Source organism: Bacillus rossius, chromosome 1, assembly GCF_032445375.1.
Source record: "Bacillus rossius redtenbacheri isolate Brsri chromosome 1, Brsri_v3, whole genome shotgun sequence".
Classification (NCBI taxonomy): domain Eukaryota; kingdom Metazoa; phylum Arthropoda; class Insecta; order Phasmatodea; family Bacillidae; genus Bacillus; species Bacillus rossius.
Window position 1 is genome coordinate 279535439 of NC_086330.1, and position 21962 is coordinate 279557400.

The following is a 21962-nucleotide window of genomic DNA, read 5'->3' on the forward strand; positions in this document are numbered from 1 at the left end:
TCGTCACTTGCCCAGCTCCCTCTGGTTCTCTTGACATGGCAAGTGGGTTCTTGTATTCCTTCATTCTCTTTGGGGAAGGTTCCGGAGGTTGGTTTCCTTCCCCTTAGGCGTCGGACCGGGCATTCTGCATTGAAGTGCCTCTCAGGGCAGTACCAGCAATTTGGTACCTCCTGGCAGCTGACGGGTTTCTCCTCCCGAGTGGGGAAGGTGTTCACTTTTCCCGTGGGAGTGCTCCGGAGCTCTTGACAGTCCCGTTGTACTGCGGTTGCTTGGAGATGTAGTTATGCTCAATCCTTGGGAGGTGGGTGTCTGAGGAATGGCCGTAGGTTGGGTCTGACCAATTCCAGTGCCGTAGGAAGGAATTCCTTCACATTTCTATCAGGGTAGAGGCGTTAATATAGTTTCTTCTTGCGAGCGAGGAAACTCTCTATTTCCTCGCTGTCCTTCTGCTTGCGGCTAAACAACTGGGCAGTAAGTTCCGCGATTCGTGGCAGGCTGCCGAACTGGTTGGCGAAACTTGAGGCGAAATCTTCCCAGGTGTCGTAAAGTCTTTCATGACTCTTCCACCATCCAGTAGCTTCTCCCATTAGTAGTCCTCCGACATGGTCAATCCATTCGCCCTGGGGAATCCCCTGGGTCTGTAGGGCCTGCTACCAATGATGGAGGTGTTTGACAGGATCCTCATGGTCTTGTCCCCAGAAGGGCCTTGGTGTCATCTTCGTTTCGGCGCCACTGTGAATTTCTGGGGTGTTCCTACATATCCCGCACTTGAAAGAAGTTCCGCGAGGTTCAGTGGGGTGTCATCCCATCCTATGCAGGATAGATGGTACTCCCGATAGCAGCTCTTGCAGGTGGTAAGCACTAGGGCAGTCCGTGGGCAGTCTCGGGCGAAGCATCGACGTGGTACAACTGACATTGGCTTCTGGTCCAGCAATTGTTCTCGGCAGGTTTGGCATATGTGAATGAAGTCTTGGGGATCGATGTCTCTATTATTGCGTCCCAGACACTGCAAGTGGAATAATGTCCTGCAACACACGCAGGGGGTTTGGGGTCCATCCTGGGTACGGAAATCTGGGGCGGCACACGGTGACGACTCCATTGCGGTATTTCTGTTAGGTGCCACCAGGTGTTGTCTTCACTCCTGGAAGTGGATGTTTGCTCCGGCTGTGCTGATAGCTCTCGTAGAGGCAGGGCGTGGTCCTCAGCTTATCCAAGCTGACTGGCCCCACGTTGGGCGCCAAATTGACTTGTCCCGGGCTTGTGCGGAGGACCCTGGAGTGGTTCAGGTGGGGGTAAAGACCCCCGATGAATGACGCGATCAGGCGTCTGGGCCGAAGAGCTCTTGCAGCCGTGCGGCAAGTCTGGCCGAGAGGGGCTGCGGCCGCGGGTCCCGAGGGCTGTCACCGGCCGTATAGGGCTTCTGGGGGCGGCGGTCGAGGAGAGGAGGAACTTCGATGGGGATGAGGGGACGCACGGGAGAGCCGGTGGGTGAAACTGGGGTAGGGGGATGAGGGAACAGGAATTGAGCAGAGGGCGAGTGCCCTGGGGAGTAGGGAACAGTGGAGTATTGTCCAAGGGATTCGGGATGGTAGGTAGGGCTGGGTTCCGCCGGCCCAGTGAAGTAGCCCAGCTGGTATGGCTTCAGCAGCTCCTCTGATGTCTCCTTCCACCGTCATCCCTGCTGGCGAGAGCGCTTGCACCGGCCCTTTTTGGCATGGTGGGGCAGAGGGGAGGAGCAGGAACAGTTCCCGAGCAGGGGTCGCTGCCCAAGAGCAGGGAGAGGTAAAAGCGGTCCCCCAGAGAGGTCACTGCCTACCAGAGGAGGTAGGGGTAGGAGCAGTCCCCTAGAGAGGTCGCTGCCCACCATAGGAGGTAGGAGTAGGAGCAGTCATCCAGGGAGGTCGCTACCTATATAATACTGTTCAAGTATTATGCCAATTTTATTTCTTCAGAAATTACTGGGAAGAGCTTTCTGCCTGGCTTAGCTCAGCCAGAGTAAATATACAATGCATGTACATATTCATCAGGGTGGGCACCCCTGTACCATTCCTGTGCATACATAGTAGAATTACAATAATATTTACATTCACTTGTATAATTCAAAGGCTTCATGTTACAACACTGGGTATTTACATATTTGTCCTGAATTATGCGGGGCAGATTGACAAAGTTTCCTTAATTTACATTATCCTTTGTCTGCCATGTAGGGGCGGGTGGCGAACTAACTTTCCAAACTGGTGGACATGACAATCAGTAACATCAACCACAGAAAAATATAAGAGGTTGTAGCCTCATAGCAAATATTGCCTAGTAGGAAAAAATTTTCTACATTATTTGATTATGTTTACGATGTCAAATGTAAGGTTAGACTCTTATGACGAGGAGACTGGTAATCACATTTTCTGCTTCCTGCCTTAAGGCAAGCTTTAGGCAAAAGTAGGTACCCATAATAAACCTGCAAATAATTAAAATGTTTTGACAACAGAGATAATAGTTATTTAGAAATAACAACCATGCCCCATAAGCAATTAACATTAAATATTGACAAATGTTATAATAAAAACACTTTATGCATTTCGGTCTTGGTTGAATTTTTTTTTTTTTTAATGATATTCATTTTTCGTTATCATGGCTATGGTTAACAGGCCTTAAATAGGTAAGGAATATTTTTATTTGATTTTTTTCTTATAACTCAAGATAAAGTAGGCGTGTGTGTGGAATTTTTGATTTATTACTACTATAATTTCGTTTGTTTCAAATCGCTATGCTGTAAAGGCCCTGTCACACTGTCAAATTTTAGCTTCCAACACCTTCCAATATGTTGGATCCAATATCTTTGAGGGTTGTGACGTCACGTTAAACGTCACTATCGCAGCCATGTTTATTTGAGAGATTGAATGTCTAGAGTTTCCTTCAAATATTTTACGTATAGGACTGGTTCTAAAATATGTTGGATGTTGGATGGGATCAGCCAATCAGAGTTATCTAAAATAAAGCGGCCGCTTTTGTTTCCGTTTCTGAAGTGTAATAGTTTAAATATCAGCAATGGCGAATGGGAAATAAATGCAGTAATTGAATTAATACTATTTTATTTTCTGCTGGAATATGTAATTGTTATTGTATATTATCCTCCAATTGAATCTGTGTGTACGGAAGTGCAGGTTAATATATTTGACTAAAAGAAGTTACTGTAATTTTGGAATATTATGGTCCTTAAACCAGAAAACATCTTCTATTCAACTTACGATCATTATTTGACTGCTATACCAGTTTTGCTTATGTTCAGGTATTGTTGATACACTAAATTAAAACAGCAAGCATTGCGTACAAAATGTGCCATCAGGAATGAGGTATCAAAACTAGGATATGCATTTCGGAACTTTTACCTACAAATCCAAATTAATAACACCTAAAATAAATTTTAAAATATTTCAATTCAGAGACTTAATGTAACTAAAATTATTTTGGCTTACCCAATCAATCTTTCTTATAAGTCATTGTTCTCCTTATTTTACAATAGCTGCTACTCTGTAAGTATTGTCTGGAATTTTCTGGAATATAGACTCATAATTTCCTGACAATAGATGGTACTGACTTATGTTAAAGCAGCATCTCTGAGTAAGCAAGTAGCTCTGGTGATTTGCAAGAAAGGCCTAGAAATATTAAAATTCTGCCTACGTGTTCAATTATTATTATTTAAGTTTTGAAAGTAATACCATTTTTCGTGAATGTAAATATTTGTGTAGCAGATCCTTGTCAGTAAGCCTATACTTCCCAGGCTATACGAAACAAGCATACCTGGTCTAATATCTCGTTAAAAAATTATTTTAAAGAGATAATGTGACTGAGGTGAAGTTAGCTTAAAGGCTCAGGTTGAGGTTTGTAACAGTAAATACACTTAATTCAAAATAAAACTAAATTGCCAATTTCTAAACACAGCAAAAATTAACACATTCACTTTAAAGTATAGGAACAATTTTGATGAAATACAAGTGAAAGTGTCCATACAACAGCAGCTAGTTGGGTGAGAAAATAAGCGGGAATGAGAAGGGATATGCCTACTTGCAGATTTACATTTAATTATATGTTTTATTCTTACTAAACATACCTTTAAATATTGTTTTTGAAGAGCACTATAAATTGCACTACAAATTTCAGGTAAAAATTTTGAGATGGTGTTGTGTGGAATACTTGTAGAGAACATAAGGGACTTAAATGATTCCCCTGTCGCCAAAAATCTTAATGTAACTGCCAGCCTCTGCTTTGCTGGTATAGACTGGCACAAATGAGTATCCTTCTTTGCAATGCGAGACTCCACAATTGAAAGAAGATCAAAACTTTCAGAATCCATTATTACATAGTTCGGAAATGAATCGGCATCTTCGTATCGAAGTTCATGACAAAAAGGGGTAAAACACCATTTGTTTGCCGGGAAAGTATCCACTGTCTCGTCCACCATCTGCGTTTCCTTTTCTTAGATCTCTCTTCTAGTTTACTGAGACTTGCTACAATTGCAATTACAGCTACAGCTTTTGAAACACTTTGATGCTCTTAATGCAGGCATTCCAAACACCTGGAAAACGTAAATTTTAAACTGTGTATGATCACAATATACCTAAATTGGAATATAACCTACTTAAAAAAGCCCGCGTTCCTTGACCCAAAATTTGTTTTTGATTCTAAATACTGTCATTTACAGTTCTCTACAGAATGTTTGGTAAAACGAGCTCACTCAAAGAAAATTGATAGTGTGAAATGACTTCAAATATATTTTACATTGCTCGTCAAATAATATTGAATACAATATATTTGAAGACGTATTTCATCCAAAATCACCCTTCAAATTTTGTTGTCCAATTTATTGGATACAATATATTTGACAGTGTGACAGGGCCTTAAGTGAATAGATTCCTAACTTACTCACATGGATGTTAACTGAAAAACAATAACTTTTTATCATTTAAAAATACTGTAAATGTGTTAGTCTTAAAAGAATCTACATTTCTTGTATACTTTTGTTTCGAAAAATCATAAATATTTTGTGTATTATTTAAACCTCCGTGGTTTTCAAAAAAACTAGAATACGTAAGCTTTTCAAATAGTATCTTTGTATATTTGTTAAATGTTTTGTTTTTTTCTGGCTATATTAGTTGCAAACGCTACTAATTATCCAAACACTTGGAAAATGTTGCAAAGAAAATGTTGGCCGTCTTGATCGAGATATCGAAAGTTGGAATCATAATTTTGAAGAATCGAATGCGCAAGGAAATTTCTGTCAATTTTGTGTTCTGCATGATTTACGAACATAATTTTACTGTTTTGATTATAATTCCGGAGTTGATAATTCGAAATGCGAACGTAGTGATTGTGCGGGGAAAGTGTTTTAAGATCTTTAGGCTTGTTATTTTAATGTTTTTCTCTTTTCATAGTAAAATTAATAATGAGGCCAAATACGCATATTAGTCATCTGCCGAAGAGCACATGTTTGAAGAAAGAAGAATGTATTTGTTGTACGGTGCCGGAAATGAGGTTTTCATTCGTAACTACGTGATTACGTATTTTTTTGTACGCTGTCATGACTATACGCAATGAATAACATGGGCCATATACCAGTAGAACAGTGGGCACCACCTTGGACTCAGCTTAAAGTTTTCGGAAATAAAGACAACTTTGGTATGGAATGCACGGTGCCCGAAAATTGTTTCGATCGTAGTTTACAGAAGTCTAGATATGATAATGCATTGTTTAGAAGTAATGAAACTAACCCAAAACCATCCCAATGCAAAACCCTCTCTCCGTGTAGTGACAAGTCGGGTTTTGAGGCAGAAGTTATTTGCATGTCGCCAAACAGTGATAAAATAAGTTCCAAAGATGAAAATTATTCTTCTGCTGTTGAAAATATTAGTTTTGATGAAGTCAAATCAGGTGGTTCGGCTAATCACTGCCCTCAAGAGTTCCCATTAGATTTGCTGGGCAATATTTTACCCGATATGAACATTAAGGAAGAACCTATTGCAGTGCTTGACGTGGGGTAAGTATTATTTGTATTAAGATCTTTGTGCAGTAAGTGAGTTATGTTTTTTTAATTTTTTTTTTTTTGCTCTAGACGTGTGTTGACATTTAAGTAAATCGAAGGGATATTTGCAGTGTCAAAGTGGCTACGAAATCAGGCGTACCACAATGAACGTATGCACGTTATTTCGGAGTCCGTGCAATGTTGTTGTTTAATTATTTGGGAGTAGTTGTGTATAGTATTTTAACAACAAAATTTTTATAACTTATTTGATTGTGAAAAATAAAATGCTTAATATTAATGTTTATTTTGAGGCGAGAGAATTGTTTTGCTATGTAATATTTGTTGGTCACCATGAATGTTGTTAGCTATTGAAAATGGCCGACAGAGAAGTCAAATAATTGGGAAATTATTTCGGTGTATACTTTAGGGTTTTTTCAGTGATTATAGGTGGTTTATTGCCAATTCTAAGGTCGTGGTTGTTACGTGAAGCAAATACTCGTTATTTTCAACCGAATACTTCGTTTTCGTTGATTGTAGCCAACATTTTTACTGTGTTATTGATTCATTAAAAATGTTCGTGTGTAGTTAATGAAATGTTGTTTGGTAATGGTATTTCAGGCAACCGTCTTCCGAGATCTCGACAACTGAATGGCCAAATAATACTACACCAGCTCATTTTGACGCACTTAAAGTCGTTTCTGAGCATCTTGTTGAAAGAATCAAATTGGAAGACGTGTGTCAAAATGGGCCAGGATATCCTTTTTGTTTTGGACAATCTCCGACAGCAACATCATTTAAACATCCATTCGGCATTGCTTCGCAATATCAAGTGAATGGTTTCCCGCCGTATGCAAGTGAAACAAATAACCCTACTATTATTCGTGCAGGTAATGGTAATCACAGAGACACTAGTAACAACAGTTTCAACATAAGTATGAATAATAATTTGATGTGCACCACTATGTTCCTCATGAATGAAAGTCTTCAACAAAATGGACCACATCAAGCTCATAATCCAGTGAGAAAGCATCATGACATATTTAACATTGCCTGTGAGAAAGGCTGCAATTGTGAAACTGCTAATTCCATTTTCCGCGCAGGGAATAGCCTAATGTTTTCTCCCGACAAGCATCCTGCCACATCTAAACATTTCATGTCACCATGTGGCCCTTTGCAGTTAACAGCACAGGAATGTGGCGAACTGTTGCTGAAGAAAGTGTCTACTGCTGGCAGTATTATCGGGCCAGAGACGTTAAACATGAGTGTTGACAATCAGAGTCCAGTCGATGGCAGCAACGTGCAGAGAAAAAGTCGACCACCTGGGAGCAACGTAACTGTAGTTCACCAAGGCACTCTGACTGAAAATGGGGCTAAAATCTCACCTTTGCAAGGTCAGAAGTACCGGGTTGCAAAAGAGCGTCCCTTTTCGTGCACAGAGTGTGGGAAGTCATTCCTCCTGAAGCACCACCTGGTGACCCATGCCCGCGTTCACACCGGTGAGAGGCCACATGTCTGCCCAGAGTGTGGGAAGAGCTTCGCCCACAAGCACTGCCTCAGCACGCACCTTCTCCTCCACAGCAGCGACCGCCCCTACAAGTGCATGGAGTGCAAAAAGTCTTTCACTCTCAAGCACCACTTGGTCACGCACGCCCGGGTCCATAGCCGGGACCGGCCCTTCGTGTGCCAGGAGTGCGGGCGGACGTTCCCCCAGAAGCGCCACTTGGTGACGCACGGCAAGTTCCACTCGGGTGAGCGCCCGTTCGTCTGTGACGAGTGCGGCGAGTCCTTTGCTCAAAAGGACCACCTGGTGATGCACTCGCGGTTCCATGGCGCGCAGCGTGCATTCGTCTGCCCGGACTGCGGCAGCACCTTCGCTCGGAAGTTCGAGCTGGTGAACCACGGCAGGCTGCATGGCCGTCTGCCGCACTCGTGCGAGATATGCGGGAAGGAGTTTCTCCAGAAGCGCACTCTGCTTGCACACGCCCGCCTGCACATCGAGGGCGAACGGCCGTTTGTCTGCCAGCACTGTGGTGAGCACTTTGCCCGCAAGTCGGAGCTCACGGAGCATTCCAGCATCCACACTGAGGATACTAAGTTCGTTTGCAGGTAATTATTACTTTCATGTTCACGTAAATTATGGCTCTGTCTTGCACACCATGTTGATTTTTTTTGTAATTACTTTTATTTAAGGGTTAGGGCCTAGCCTATGTAAAATTTTATTTCAATACCTTCCTTGCATTAAAAACTTTATGTAGGATGTATGAAATTGCTAGTTTACACTGTGAGTCATTGAGAAATCCTGAAGAACGGACAAACTAAAGATGGTTGTAACTGTCTCGTTGTGAGCCTAGGGGAAGTGCTATGCTATTATGTTGTTCTGACTAATTCCTTCCAACTGAATTCTTTGTGCTGTCAATGCTTTTAACATTTTTCATTGGTTCTTTTAGGCTTGGTTTTATGTGTGTGTGTGTGTGTGTTTTTGTGTGTTAGTGGGTAAAATTCTAACATGGCGGCTTTTCCGTAAATAAAATAATATAAATTTGAAAATGTTTTTTTCAGCCACTTTCAAGATGTTCCTCTATTCACCCAGAAAAAAGTGTTTATAAATTCCTATTAGTTATTGAGAAATTACAATTTATAGATTACATTAGGGTTAATTATCAGAATCGTGGCTTTTTAGAACAGAAAGAAAACAAATCGGAAAACATTGTTTTCACACACTACACACGTCCTTAAATTTACCCAGAAGGGACTGTATCTTAATTCCCACTGGTTCGTGAAAAATAACAGTTTAAAGCTTACATTACAATACCTGTGTTTTTACATTGCCATTGTCATTCATTGTTTACCCGTGATCGTGTGTTTCTTTGTTTAGCACAATTGTAGCCAACTATTGAGAATTAAAAAAAATGATAATTTTTCCATTTTATATATTGAAGTCATCCCTGGATCCTGAAGGTTTGATCCTGATGGCATGATCCTGTGGCACATGATGCTTGCTGTTTTAATTCAGTACGTCAAAAGATCCTGATGGCCTGATCCTGTGGTACGTAATGCTTGATGTGTTAATTCAGTACATCGGGAGATCCTGTACTGTAGAATCGCCTTGATCCGGACAGCGTGCAGAATATTTTTTAAAATCTTGACCACAAACTCACCTGATGATAATTGCGTTGAAAGATACTTCAAAACACAAGCCAAACAGCTTTATGAGTATTAGAGGCTTTGATGCATTTTTTCCATCATCATTTGCAGGAATACCACTTGCTCACTTTTTGTAAAAAAAAAAAATTTTGTCCAACTAAGGTTTATAAGATTTTATATTTGTCAACAAAGATGTTATTGTTGAAATAATTCTGTTCAATATTTTCTTGGAAACAAGATTTTGATAGTTTAAAGCATATTTTGCTAATCTGAAAAGAAAAAGTTAATCCATTTTTCACCCTGACACTTCAGCTGAGTGAGATTCGGTGCTGTGAACTCTAGGTCTATTCACGTCTGCTATCACACTTCTCGCTAAATACCACAAAATTGACATTTCGAGTTTAGTGGAGTGTCTGTTACGTATGTTTACCTGTGTGTTATTTTTAAGTGCTATTTTTTTAAAATAAACTTATTACTGTTAGTGACGTTAGTGAGTGTTCAATGAGTTAAAATGAATGAAAAATATGAACTTTTGCAAATAGTCATTCAAGAATTATAAGAAAAAAAATATAACTTATAGCTGCTGCAAAGAAATATTCTTTACCAAAGTCCACTTTAAGTGATAATGTTTCTGGAAAAGTACAAAGCTGAAGAATAGGATTTTGCTTTTCACGCAGCTTAAGTAGCAGAATGAGGGTTTACTTTCACTAATTCGACATACGCCTTGTGAAAATTTATTTGGAGAAGGAAGGCCGTCAGGTGCCTGTTTTAGAGAACAACTTCCCTGGAGAAGAATGGGTTAACATATTTTTTTCCAGAAATCTCGATCTCAGACTATGCATGAGTAGAAATATCACACATAATCTAGCAATGGTCAGCCATGACAATATTTCAAAACACTTTGAAAACCTTAAACTGACTATTGCCAACATGCCTCCAGCCAACATAATAAACTACAATGTTGATCCTGGCTCATCAAAATGTATTTTTTAACGTGATACAAAATACCCTGAGTGGATTTTGAACAGCTCAAAAAGCTGTATCTCCCTCATGTTCGCCGAAACGGCAAGTGGGGAGTTATTGCCGCCTTACATCTGTTATAAGGCAGAAAGAATGTATGACACTTGGGTGTCAGGAGCCTACCTGGGGCTTGTTACAGCCGGTCATATTCCAGATGGATAGACGAGGATATGTTTTTGGATTGGTTTAAAACCATTTTTTGCCTTTGGCAAAGTCTTGTGAAGGTGACAAAGTTATCATTGGTGACAACCTTTGAATGCACTTCTACTTCTCTGAAGGTGTCCTGAAACTTTGCGAGTCAAACAAAATCAAATTTGTTTCTCTTTCTTCAAACTCAACACATTGGCTGCAACTCTTCGACGGAGCTTTATTTAGGTTGTTGAAGGGAGCTTGGAGACAGATTCTCCTAGAATGGAAACCGCAAGCAGACTGCAGGCTGAGCAATCTTCCCAATCAGTTGTTCCCACCTCTCCTCAAAAAGGTCAATGACTCAGCTTAGAAGTTGGGTTTGGTGCCTGTGGAATCAGTTCGCTTGATGCCAAACACGTTTTGAGGAAACTGGTAAAGAATCCAAAGTTGAGGATTCTCCTAATAAGTAGCCAAGGCAGCTAGTAGGAGAGGTAGTAATTGACTTTTTGTCTCATCTCTGCCATAACACTGGTGACAACAAACCCAAGAGGAAGGGGAAAAAAAGTTAATGTTTCTCCACGACTCAGCATTTCGGCTCAAGACATCAAGGTTGCTGATCCGAAACCTTCGTCTAGTGGTGCAAGATTGAAGCCTGCAAAGCCAAACAGAGGGGAAGAAGATTTGAAAGAGGATGAGGAAACTGTCTTTATCTAGGGAGGAGAGGCACTGTTCGCTGAAAGACTTTTCTGATGAGTTCCATTTATCAGACATTGAAGGACCTCCTGATGGCAAACTTGTCTTCAAGGATCCAAGTGTTGGGGACTGGTGCTGGTGAAATTTGCCGGCAAAAGAAGTATAAAATACTTTGTGGGGCTGGTGGAAGAAATTGTTCCTGATGGACTCTTCGTGCAATTTTCCCGAAACATGGACTTAAAGTGTCACCAATTACGACCAAATTGAGCGCAGTCTAGGACTGCCAGGTTTTAACTACAAACATGACCGCTTGTTGTCCTTCAAATTAAAATACTCATTTGATGGCTATATTGTCAGTTAAAACTGCAGTTTTAGTTGTTATCTAACATCATAATGTGATCTGTTCTCATTTTTTATATCCATTATAATTTGATTTTTAGGTATGGTACAAATTGGCTTTTATTACTCTATATGCTCCCTTACTTCCTCCCTCATATCAGGGTCAAGATTTTGTTGAAACTAGGAATGGTTGTTCAATTTATTGATGTAAGTAACCATAACAATTTGTTTTGCTCTATCTCTAGTGGTTTAGATTTTACAGCCCCTTAAAGTTTATGGTTTATTGGCATTTTAATCATCTGGCCATCGTTAACTAAATTTGTTGTCCGATGGAAAAAAATGATATTTTTTTTATTTACTAACCATTTTGTCTGAAAAAATTTTTAAGTTTGGATCAATGTAGCAGGAATAATATAAAAAATGAACAAAACTACTAAGTGTTTATTTGGAACCATAAAAAAATCTCAAAGTGTAATTTTTATGATTATCGAAACCAAAATGTAGAGTTTTACAGAAAATGGTAAATCTCATAAAGGGAAACGGATAATCATGAAATCTCTGTTTTGTTTTTGTTCTAAAATATATGTTCCATCACATTAAACAGTAAGATTCGTGGTTTTTTTACTCCTTTGATAATTTTTATTTTCACTTCAAAACACTAAAATGAGTTAATTATTTAATTTTAGTTAAAAAGCTGCTTTGGCCGCTATTTGCCTGCCGGCCTGTGTTTCTGAATTATATACAGATGATTAAAATCCTACCATATTTTCCTTTTGGTATCCCACACACCTTTTTATAAAATAAATTACCTTACTTGCTGTTTCCTGTTTCCCATGCTGTCAAATCCTGCATTCCTGCCATTACATCAACCTGTTCCCTTTACACTCACAAATATGTAAACAATTACCAGTGTAGTTTACCTATTTTTTTGTGTTTGTGCCTGGCTGCGGACTTCACACACCCCTTCCCCCTTCTTCTGTGCTCACCCTCTTCCATATCCAGATGCAAGATCTTCCCAGGAGATAAACATGAAGGCCAGCAACTGATACAATCCGTGCATAGAGAGAGAACAAGGCGGGCTGTGTGTGACCTTGTGCATGTCCGAACCTGCCTTCCCCTCACAGCAGCATTATTTAATATAGCTTCCATGTCAGTCCGTTACAGGCAGTTGCCATGAAAGAAGCAAGATTGGTGCTTATACATAACAGTCAATTAAGCATTTCAGTAAATGAGTGTTATTGATAGTATTTATGTGTTTTATTAAACTAAATGAGTACCAAAGTGCATTGTTGTTATGTTTTGTTGAACAATGAAGAAAAAGTGGTGTTGGAGAAACTACTGAAAGTGATTGCCATATGTTACACTATGTCAAGGACAAGTCTATACAAGGTATTGAAAAAATTTCTGAAGAAGATTTGAATCTTTTGACATTAAGATGTGAATCCAACAAATTAACAACTGTTTGCCTTCACCATGAAAGTGTGTTTTTAAAGAAGTATGAATTTTTACAAAAGGTGTGTGGTGATCCTTTCAAAAGACATAAAACTGTTATTAAAAAAGCACTTCGTGTTTAAACTGTACAACAGAGTAGAATCATCTTATCAAAAGGGTACAAGGTTAAACCTGGTCAGAAACATTTTGCGTTTTGCAGGAATAAACTTTTAAAAGATAAAGAAGCCTACAAGGTTGATAGTAATGATGAGCACGAGAATGGACAAACAAATGATATAGGACTAACATTTAGAGATGAACTAAAGCAACTTCAAAAAAATACTGTAATTGACTAGCTAAATTCTTCATTTCATGAAATTGGATGTTCACCATGCACTTGGTCATTATAGCAAATCACGTTATGCTAAAGAAAAGCTACAAAAAGTTCATGAAAAAGTAAAATCAAAAATGGAAACTGTTCTTGAAGTTGATCTACCAGAAGAAAAAAACTTGGAAAAAAGTATGTTGCAGAACAGTGAATACATGGATAAACTAAGTGAACATTATTAAAAAGGAAATTATAGGTGCATCAAGAAAAAAACACATTCAAATGTTGACAATACCAGCTTCTCTGTTGTGGTCAAGAAAAAAAATAAAAGAAACTTTTAACACATCTGATTATTCTGTTCGTAAGGCTCAACAAGTTTTTAAAGACAATGGTTTTTTATGCGAACCAGACCCTAAGCAAGGGAAACAGCTAAGCCTTGAAACTATTGATTTAGTAAAACAATTTTATCAGAGTGATGAACATTGTAGAATTCTGCCAGGGATGAAGGATGTCGTGAGTATAGGAAAAAAAGGTTTATGAGAGAAAGTGTTTGATTTTGTGTAATCTTTCTGAGCTATACTCAAAGTTTTAAATGGGAGCATCCTCATTTGAAAATAGGTTTTTCAAAATTGGGTTTCTTGAGACCTAAATGGTACGTTTTAGCTGCCTCTAGTGCCACACACTTAGTATGCGTGTGCACAATACACCCGAATGTTATTTTATTGATTCATGGAGCCGGTACAGAGGAAGATTACAAAGAACTGATATTGCTCATGGTTTGTGAAGGAGCAACAAGAAAATGTATCTAAAGGCATTGTGACAAATGTTCATCAATAGATAACGTCCATTTTTTACAGACAAAGTCTGAAGAATATGACAATGAAGATGTTATTGAGTTCAGTCAGTGGGTTTCCACAGATCAAACTGAAATGATAAGGTGTTCCAGCTCTGTTGTTGAATTTATAGAAACATTAGTTGAAAAACTAAACAAATTAATACCTCATTCTTACATTGCCAAATCACAAGCGTCTACTTTTAAAATTTTAAAGGAAACATCTTTTTCCAATGTAGCTGTAATTTCAATGGACTTTAGTGAAAATTATGCTTTCACAATACAAGAGGAAGCCCAAGGTTACCACTAGACCTCAGATTCATGCACTATTCATCCTGTAATCATTCACTGCAAGGATGCAACTGGCAAAAAGCTTGTTCTACCTTTTTTCATCATATCTGATGACCTCAAACATGATGTAAGTATGGTGTACGAAATCCAAAAAAATTGACTGCCTTTTTGAAAGAGAACCACCCACACTTTAAAGAGATTCATTACTTTAGTGATGGGTATGCAGCACAATATAAAAATTAATACAACTTCGTAAACCTGTGTCTACATGAGAGAGATTTTTTACTGAGAGCTCAGTGGTCATTTTTTGCGACCAGCCATGGCAAAACGGAATGCGATGGAATAGGGGGACTGTAAAACTCATAGCTCGGAGGGAAAGTCTTAAACGACCTCTGGAAAAACAAATTATAACAGTGGCTGAACTGTTTGACTTCTGCAAGACCAGAATTGAAAATATCAGTTTCCATTTTATTACTAAAGAAGCAGTTAAATTGACTCGTCTTGCTATGGAAAGTTGCTTCAAAGATGTTCAAACTCTTCCAGGGACAAGATCATTTCACAACTTTCAGCCACAAAATGATTCACAAACAATTGAGGTTCGAAGAATTAGCAAGGATGAAAAAGCAGCTATTGTTTTTAATTTATTTAGTATTCAGCAAAACTATCACGTGAAATTAGAAGATTTGTACTCTGGATGTTTTATTGCTTGTGTTTATGACAGCTTCTGGTACTTTGGCATGGTGAATGAGATAAATGCTAAACAAAAAGATGTCACGGTACAGTTTCTTCATCCCCGCGGACCATCACCATCCTTTTTTTGGCCCAAGAAAGAAGATACATGTGCTGTGCCCATTCCTCATATTATTGCTATGGTGGAACCGCCAAAAACAATGACTGGAAGAACCTATCAGTTTTCACAAGAATGTATGACAAATATCCAATCAAAATTTGACAATCTAGAAGAATTTTGAAGTATAATGACCTAACAGTGTTACAACCGCAAGAACTGTAAGCCTTAATAACATAGGAGTATTGCATGTGTAAGTAAACACACTAATGTTTTATGTAGTGTAATTTAATAATTATATTTAAATTGAACTGCAATCTCATTACTGAGGTCAGTTCTGTTTGTATTTGTGAGTGTAAAGGGAACAGGTTGATGTCATGGCAGGAATGCAGGATTTGACAGCATGGGAAACAGGAAGCAGCAAGTAAGGTAATTTATTTTATAAAAAGGTGTGTGGGATACCAAAAGGAAAATATGGTAGGATTTCAATCATCTGTATATAATCCAGAAACACAGGCAGGCAGGCAAATAGCAGCCAAAGCAGCTTTTTAACCAAAATTAAATAATTAACTCATTTTAGTGTTTTGAAGTGAAAAAAATTATCAAAGGAGTAAGAAAACCACGAATCTTATTGTTTAATGTGGTAGAACATATCTTTTAGAACAAAAACAGAACAGAGATTTCATGATTATCCTTTTCCCTTTATGAGATTTACCATTTTCTGTAAAACTCTACATTTTGTTTCAATAATCATAAAAATTACACTTTGAGATTTTTTTATGGTTCCAAATAAACACTTAGTAGTTGTGTTCATTTTTTATATTATTCCTGCTACATTGATCCAAACTTAAAAATTTTTTCAGACAAAATGGTTAGTAAATAAAAAAAATATGAATTTTTTTCCATCAGACAACAAATTTAGTTAACGACGGCCAGATGATTAAAATGCCAATAATCCATAAACTTTAAGGGGCTGTAAAATCTAAACCATTAGAGATAGAGCAAAAAAAAATTGGTATGGTTACTTACATCAATGAATAGAACAACCATGCCAAGTTTCGTCAAAATCTGAAACGGTGGGTGTCATGGTGTGGTTGAACTGACATGGAATGACCCCAGTGGCGGATCCAGAGGGGGGGCCATAGCGGCATGGCCCCCCCCTGAACACTGAATAACTTACTGATTTTCTCCTAATTCCTAATCAAACTTACTAAAGTATTATTTTACTGCAGTCCTATAAATAAAGGACGTTTTTGAAGCAGAAATAAAGTGCGCACGACTACCGCACTACAATTATGTTACTAAAGAATTAAATGTAACAAGTTAGTTAGCCAGTAAATGCTGTGTTGTAAGTGCGTTGCAAAATCTACACGTTGAAACGCCTGCCAGAGAAGATAAGGCACTATAGCCATCTAGCACCACCTGCCGGCTGCCCTGAGCTGCAATGCGAACGCTCCTCTAGCTAGTACTCAAGGTCTTGGATAGTAGTACTGATTTGGCTATCATGTCTGTATTATTTACATTTTGAGAGCGCTGTGGCTTGTTGAAAAATCGCAAAATGAAAGTATTTCTGTGGTTTTCTCGTAGTTATTAGTTTCACGTGTGCATTGCAAGTTAAGTCTTCTAATGCGCGAACAATGGTGAGTACAGAATAGATAAATGTATATAATATGTTATTATGGTAGTGTTATTAATCCTAATTCGTAATTATTGGTTAGTTGTTATGTATAGAGATAGTGATTTATCTCGGGAAAGTTTTGAGACAATTTGTTTATGCTGCATCTTTCTTTACTTGTTGGCTTTGATTGGTGAATGAACATGAAAGTAATAGGCATTGAAGGACATCCGCGATTCATCTCAGAATAATTACAGAACGCCATTTCCAAAAAAAAATTATTTCTAACAATACGCGCGAAGAGTAGCAATGTTTTGGAGACTATTCTGGCGCACCTCTAGTGACGTGGTATATATGCACAGTTGTTTCACGGCTGTTTATCAGCAACACACTGAATTGTGGTCAATTACAGCAAACCTAATTTACTCTTATTATGAGAGTCAGATTATTTTAAAATTATTGTTACATACCTAGATCAAATACTATATTGAAATATATGCTAATGTTTGTATGCAAAATAGATTCTTATAACTACTAAGCAAATTAAATGTGACAATTTAAACACAGCATGACCACGAAGATTACTGTGTTCAAATTAAATACGGTGTACTTTACCTTTAAAACATTGTTTCCTTGCATACTTAACTATTTAGCTTCTTGATTGATTATTCTAAATTAAAAATATATGTTTTATATTTGTATCAAAACTTGGAATTATTAAAGGATCTCTAAAATTTTGATCAATATATTTTCTTGCGATCACGTACGTGTTGTACCTGGATAGGCAAATGTATTGGTAAAATTTTGTGAAAAGAAAGATAATGATAATGCCACGATATTAAACACAACTAAGACTTCTATGTAATTTTAGTAATAATGGCAAAAAATGCGAAGCAGTATGATCCTGAACTCGTATTTCAGAGTAACTGGTATCTTGATATTATTTTTGTTTTCCCGAAATCACTCCAGGCAAATGCTGAAAAGTTAACTTGCTACAGGCCATAGCCTATTCCGTCCCCAATTTCCTTGAACTGGGTTGAATTTACCATCTCTAATGACAACTAATGACTATACAAATAAAAAACGTTTGCTTATTTACAGTTAAAGTTTAAGTTTAGTTTACTCTATGATATTATGATATAACAATAATATCTACAACTTTTTTATATTCTGCGATATCATATTAAACTTGCAGCTAGCCTGGCTCTACTTGACTCGAGCTTGCTCATCTCCAAGCATACAGATTGCTGCAAGCTTGCTATTGCTACGACAGGCTTGGCTCAAGGTTACCACGAAAATGGACTTGTCTAGCTGCATTTAGCTTATTGCAAAATTGCGAATCAAGGCTTTCTCGTAATGATCAAAGTTAGTATTAAAGTAAGCTGTATGTGGCAAGCTTACACAAGTCTAACTAAAGTTTATTTTAAAGCCTTCCGCAAGCCAAAATGCTATGTGGGATCCCGGTTTTAAATATTACATTAGTAATCTTTAAATTTGTAATCAATAAATACTCAGGGAATAATTTTAAGTTTACCTAAGTTGAGACTTGATTTAACTTCCTTGCTTGGTTTTACAGGCAAGTGACGCAAGACAAGGATCAGCGAAGAAACGGATGAAAACCATTAATTCATTTTTCTTACCAACACTTCCCAAGTCTTCTGTTGCGAATTCTTCAGTACCAGTTTCTTTGGTGCTTATTGAACCATTATCATATTCTGAAGTGGAATCATCAGTTTCATTAGGGGTGAATTTTTGAAAAGATGACTTTACTTCTTCTGGAATTATTTCAAATGTTCCACAACTTTCGATGGAACTGACACCAGTAGTGGGGGATGATTTTACAGATGCCTGTAGACTTTCAACAGCAGGCTCTACTTTAGTGAATTCTGAAAGTTCTTCAGTACCAGAACCTGTATCTTTAACCTTTGATGAAAATACTAAAGCTGACACATTTTTATCAGATACAGCTGTCAATGACATTGGAACTTTCATTGGGCAATCGATAGATGACATTAAAAAACGTGAGCTATTAGAGAATCCTTGGCAGGCTCCTCCAAATTACAAGTTTCCTCATTCAATACACGAAAAGAATGGGAAAGAGGTGAGAAGATTTCTGGGCCACAATCACCTCAGTAAATATAACTGGATAGTTTTCTCCCCATCCAAACTGGGACTTTATTGCAAGTACTGTCCATGGTTTACTGTAAGGAATGTTGCAGGAGGCAAAAAAACAGTAAAACTGCAAAAACTAGTTACGAAACCCCTAATACAATTTTCTAAGTTGCTAGGGCAAAATGGTGATTTAGAGGAACATAATAATACTAGATATCACAAGGAAGCTGTGCAAGCAGGTAAATGTTTTCTCTTAAGCTACCATTCGACTGAAGACAATATTCTCAATAAAGTGAACAAGCAGCGCCTACAAGACATCCAGGATAACAGGCTGAGATTGAAACCCATTGTGGAGTCCACTATTTTCTTGGGACGACCAAATATTCCATTTCGTGGACATCGGGATGATGGTCAGCTCATACTGTCAGAGTCTGAGACAAATGAAAGCATTTGCAATTAAGGTAATTTCAGGTAGCTTTTACATTTTAGAGTAGCTGCAGGAGATACAATGCTTGAACATCATTTCAAACACACTTCCTCCATTAGTAAAACCACACAAAACCAGCTGATTGACAGTTGTGGTAAAGAGTTTTCTAGCCAAATTTTGACGAACGTATTGCAAGCAGGAATTTATTCAATTATTTTTGACGAAACTACAGATTTATTACACAAATCACAGCTAAGTCTGATTCTGCGGTATGTACACAAGGGTGAGATAAGAGAAGACTTTATAGGTTTTGTAGATGCTTTCCACGATCTTGAAAGAGTGCAAGTTGAAGACAGTGGAGACTTATGCAGCGAAAGCAACATAGTGGATGATAAATCACTTCAAAGCACACAACAAAAAAACACAGATGACTGACAATAAAGATCTTTCCCTCACAGGAAAAGATTTGGGAGGTATAGTTTTGCGGCAGTTGAAAAGTATGGGTCTTCCTCTACAGCAATGTGTGGGTATTGGCAAAGATGGATGTTCAATAATGTTATTAGAAACACGAGGGGCAGTCGCTGAAATACAGAAAGAAGCTAAAAATGCTTTAAGGACCCCATGCTATAACCATGCTCTCAACAACTCTATTTCAAAATGTAGTGAGATGCCTGCCATAAGTATTCGATTGGAACTATGAAAGAAACTATTTCGTTCTTGGTATAAATAAAAATAATACATGGAAGATATGATTTTTAAAGTTAAGGTTACTTTATTTTAGCATCAATCTCTGGCATTGAGAAAAAAATTAACCATTAAATGTTATAACCTTATTATCGAAATTGTAAATAAAAATTTGTCTTGTCACTAAAAATTCATGATGGTAAAATTGTTTATTTCAGGAGAAATATTATTAAAATCACTATTTATGTGCACATCATTTAGATAAATTACACATTTTACTTAGACTTCTTGTAAAAAAAATGAAAATGTTTGTGAAAAATTGTATGTGTATCAAATTGCTTTATACCGTAAAAGAACCATGAAAAGAAAGTGAAATAAGAACTACATAATAATCCTTCTGCTTCCAACCCACTGTCAAATATAGTAACATGGTAATTAAGACCCCTCATTCTGGATCCGCCCTTGAATGACCCATCATAAACATCAGCCTGAAACCCATCAAAAATGAAGTAAAGTGTTTACATATTAGCGTGTACGAGCCCGGACGCAGCAGGTTAGTTTCTTGTTTATAATGTTATTTAGGTTAGTGTCACTCTTAATTAAGTGGTAAAGGTTATGTTTATGTATCTTAAACTATAACCTACAAATGACCCAAAAACCATAAAAAAGTGTCTGGGTCAAGATGGTTTTATGGTATATAAAAAAATATACTGTCATATAATAATGAATTATGATCGTAAGTCGAATAAAAAGGTGTTTTTTTTTAACCTACAATCATAATTCGTTCTTATTTCACAATTTCTTTCATGTGCAGGATCTTTGGACGTACTGAACTAAAACAGCAAGCATCATGTTCCACAGGATTAAGCCACCAGGATCATGTCATTAGGATCTTTGGACGTAGGTACTGAACTAAAACAGCAAGCATAATGTACCACAGAATCAAGCCAAGTATGCCATCAGTATCTTTCAACGTACTGAATTAAAATAGCAAGCATCATGTACCATAGGATCATGCCTTAGGATTCAGGTATAAACTGGGATACATGAAACACCAGCCGTATCAAACACAGAATATACTATGGCTGTAATCAAAGAATTCCTTGGAGACTGTAAAATTCATTGTCAGCTACTTCAGTGCACAGCACGTATTCCTCACATTAAATTAACGACATTAACAATTCGATTCAAATTTTTGCCTCCCATTAGACTCGTCCGTTACGTGACTCAAAATAGTACCTACTTGAAATGTAATGTAACAAAACAAACATATCATAATACAATTACTTATTCTAATAAAAAAACAAACATGAAATATAAGCATTAAAAATTACTTACAGTTGCAATACAGTCGTTATTTAAATGAATTTCATTATTACATCATCACTCACATTGATTAAAGTTTAAAAAAAATTAAAAATAAACAATGTAAGTCAGGGATTACGTGAACACATATGTATTGTAATGTAAGTGTAAACTGTTATTTTTTCACAAACCAATAGGAATTAAGAAACCTTCCTTTCAGGGTTAATTCAGGAATGTCTGAAGTACCTATGTGGAAAACATATAATCCTATTTCATCATCATCAACTGCTTCCAACTGTGGCCAGGTCAGCAAAGTAAAATGCCTCCATCTTCTTCTGTTCCTCCACCATTCCTCATCTTTAAATTTACTCCAATCTTCTCCTCTCTCCTGACTCCTTTACTATCTGTTCTTCCCATCTCCTCCTTGGTCTTCCGTGGGGTCTTCTTCCTGTGTACTTCAATTCCATCATTTTCCTAAGCAGCCCCTCTTTTTCCCATTCTCTGCACATGTCCATAACATCTCATTTTGCTTTTTCAATGATTTCATTCAAGTCTTGTACTCCTGCTCTTGCTTGTAAAATCTCTTTCCTGATTTTGTCCCACCTCTTAACTTAATATCTACTGCTCTGATCTTCCCAGTATCTTTTCGTAAATAGTCCAAGTCTATGCTGTTTACAGGGTAAAGTAAAGAATGTTTTAGTACTGAAAAAATCATTTTGAAATTTTATTATTTTGTTTATGGAAAGGCAGCAATTTTAGAATTGTATCTTATGTCCAACATAAATTTTTTAATAAATTTTACCTGTCGT

The 21962-nt window shown here is 37.6% G+C and overlaps 1 protein-coding gene across 7 annotated transcripts in view; it reads left to right on the plus strand.

The window, feature by feature from the left end:
- The first annotated feature begins 5205 nt into the window (after positions 1-5205).
- LOC134527638 (gastrula zinc finger protein XlCGF57.1-like) overlaps positions 5206-21962 on the plus strand; it is a 33181-nt gene continuing 16424 nt past the window's right edge. For 3 of the 7 annotated variants that reach the window (XR_010074231.1, XR_010074232.1, XM_063360498.1), the window contains exons 1-2: positions 5220-6031; positions 6635-8122. Coding sequence is in view for 5 of the 7 variants with exons in the window: in XM_063360498.1 (XP_063216568.1) it covers positions 5589-6031; positions 6635-8122 (1931 nt within the window). In the remaining 2 variants the exon portion in view is untranslated. The other 4 variants (XM_063360495.1, XM_063360494.1, XM_063360497.1 and 1 more) reach the window with 4 other exon arrangements.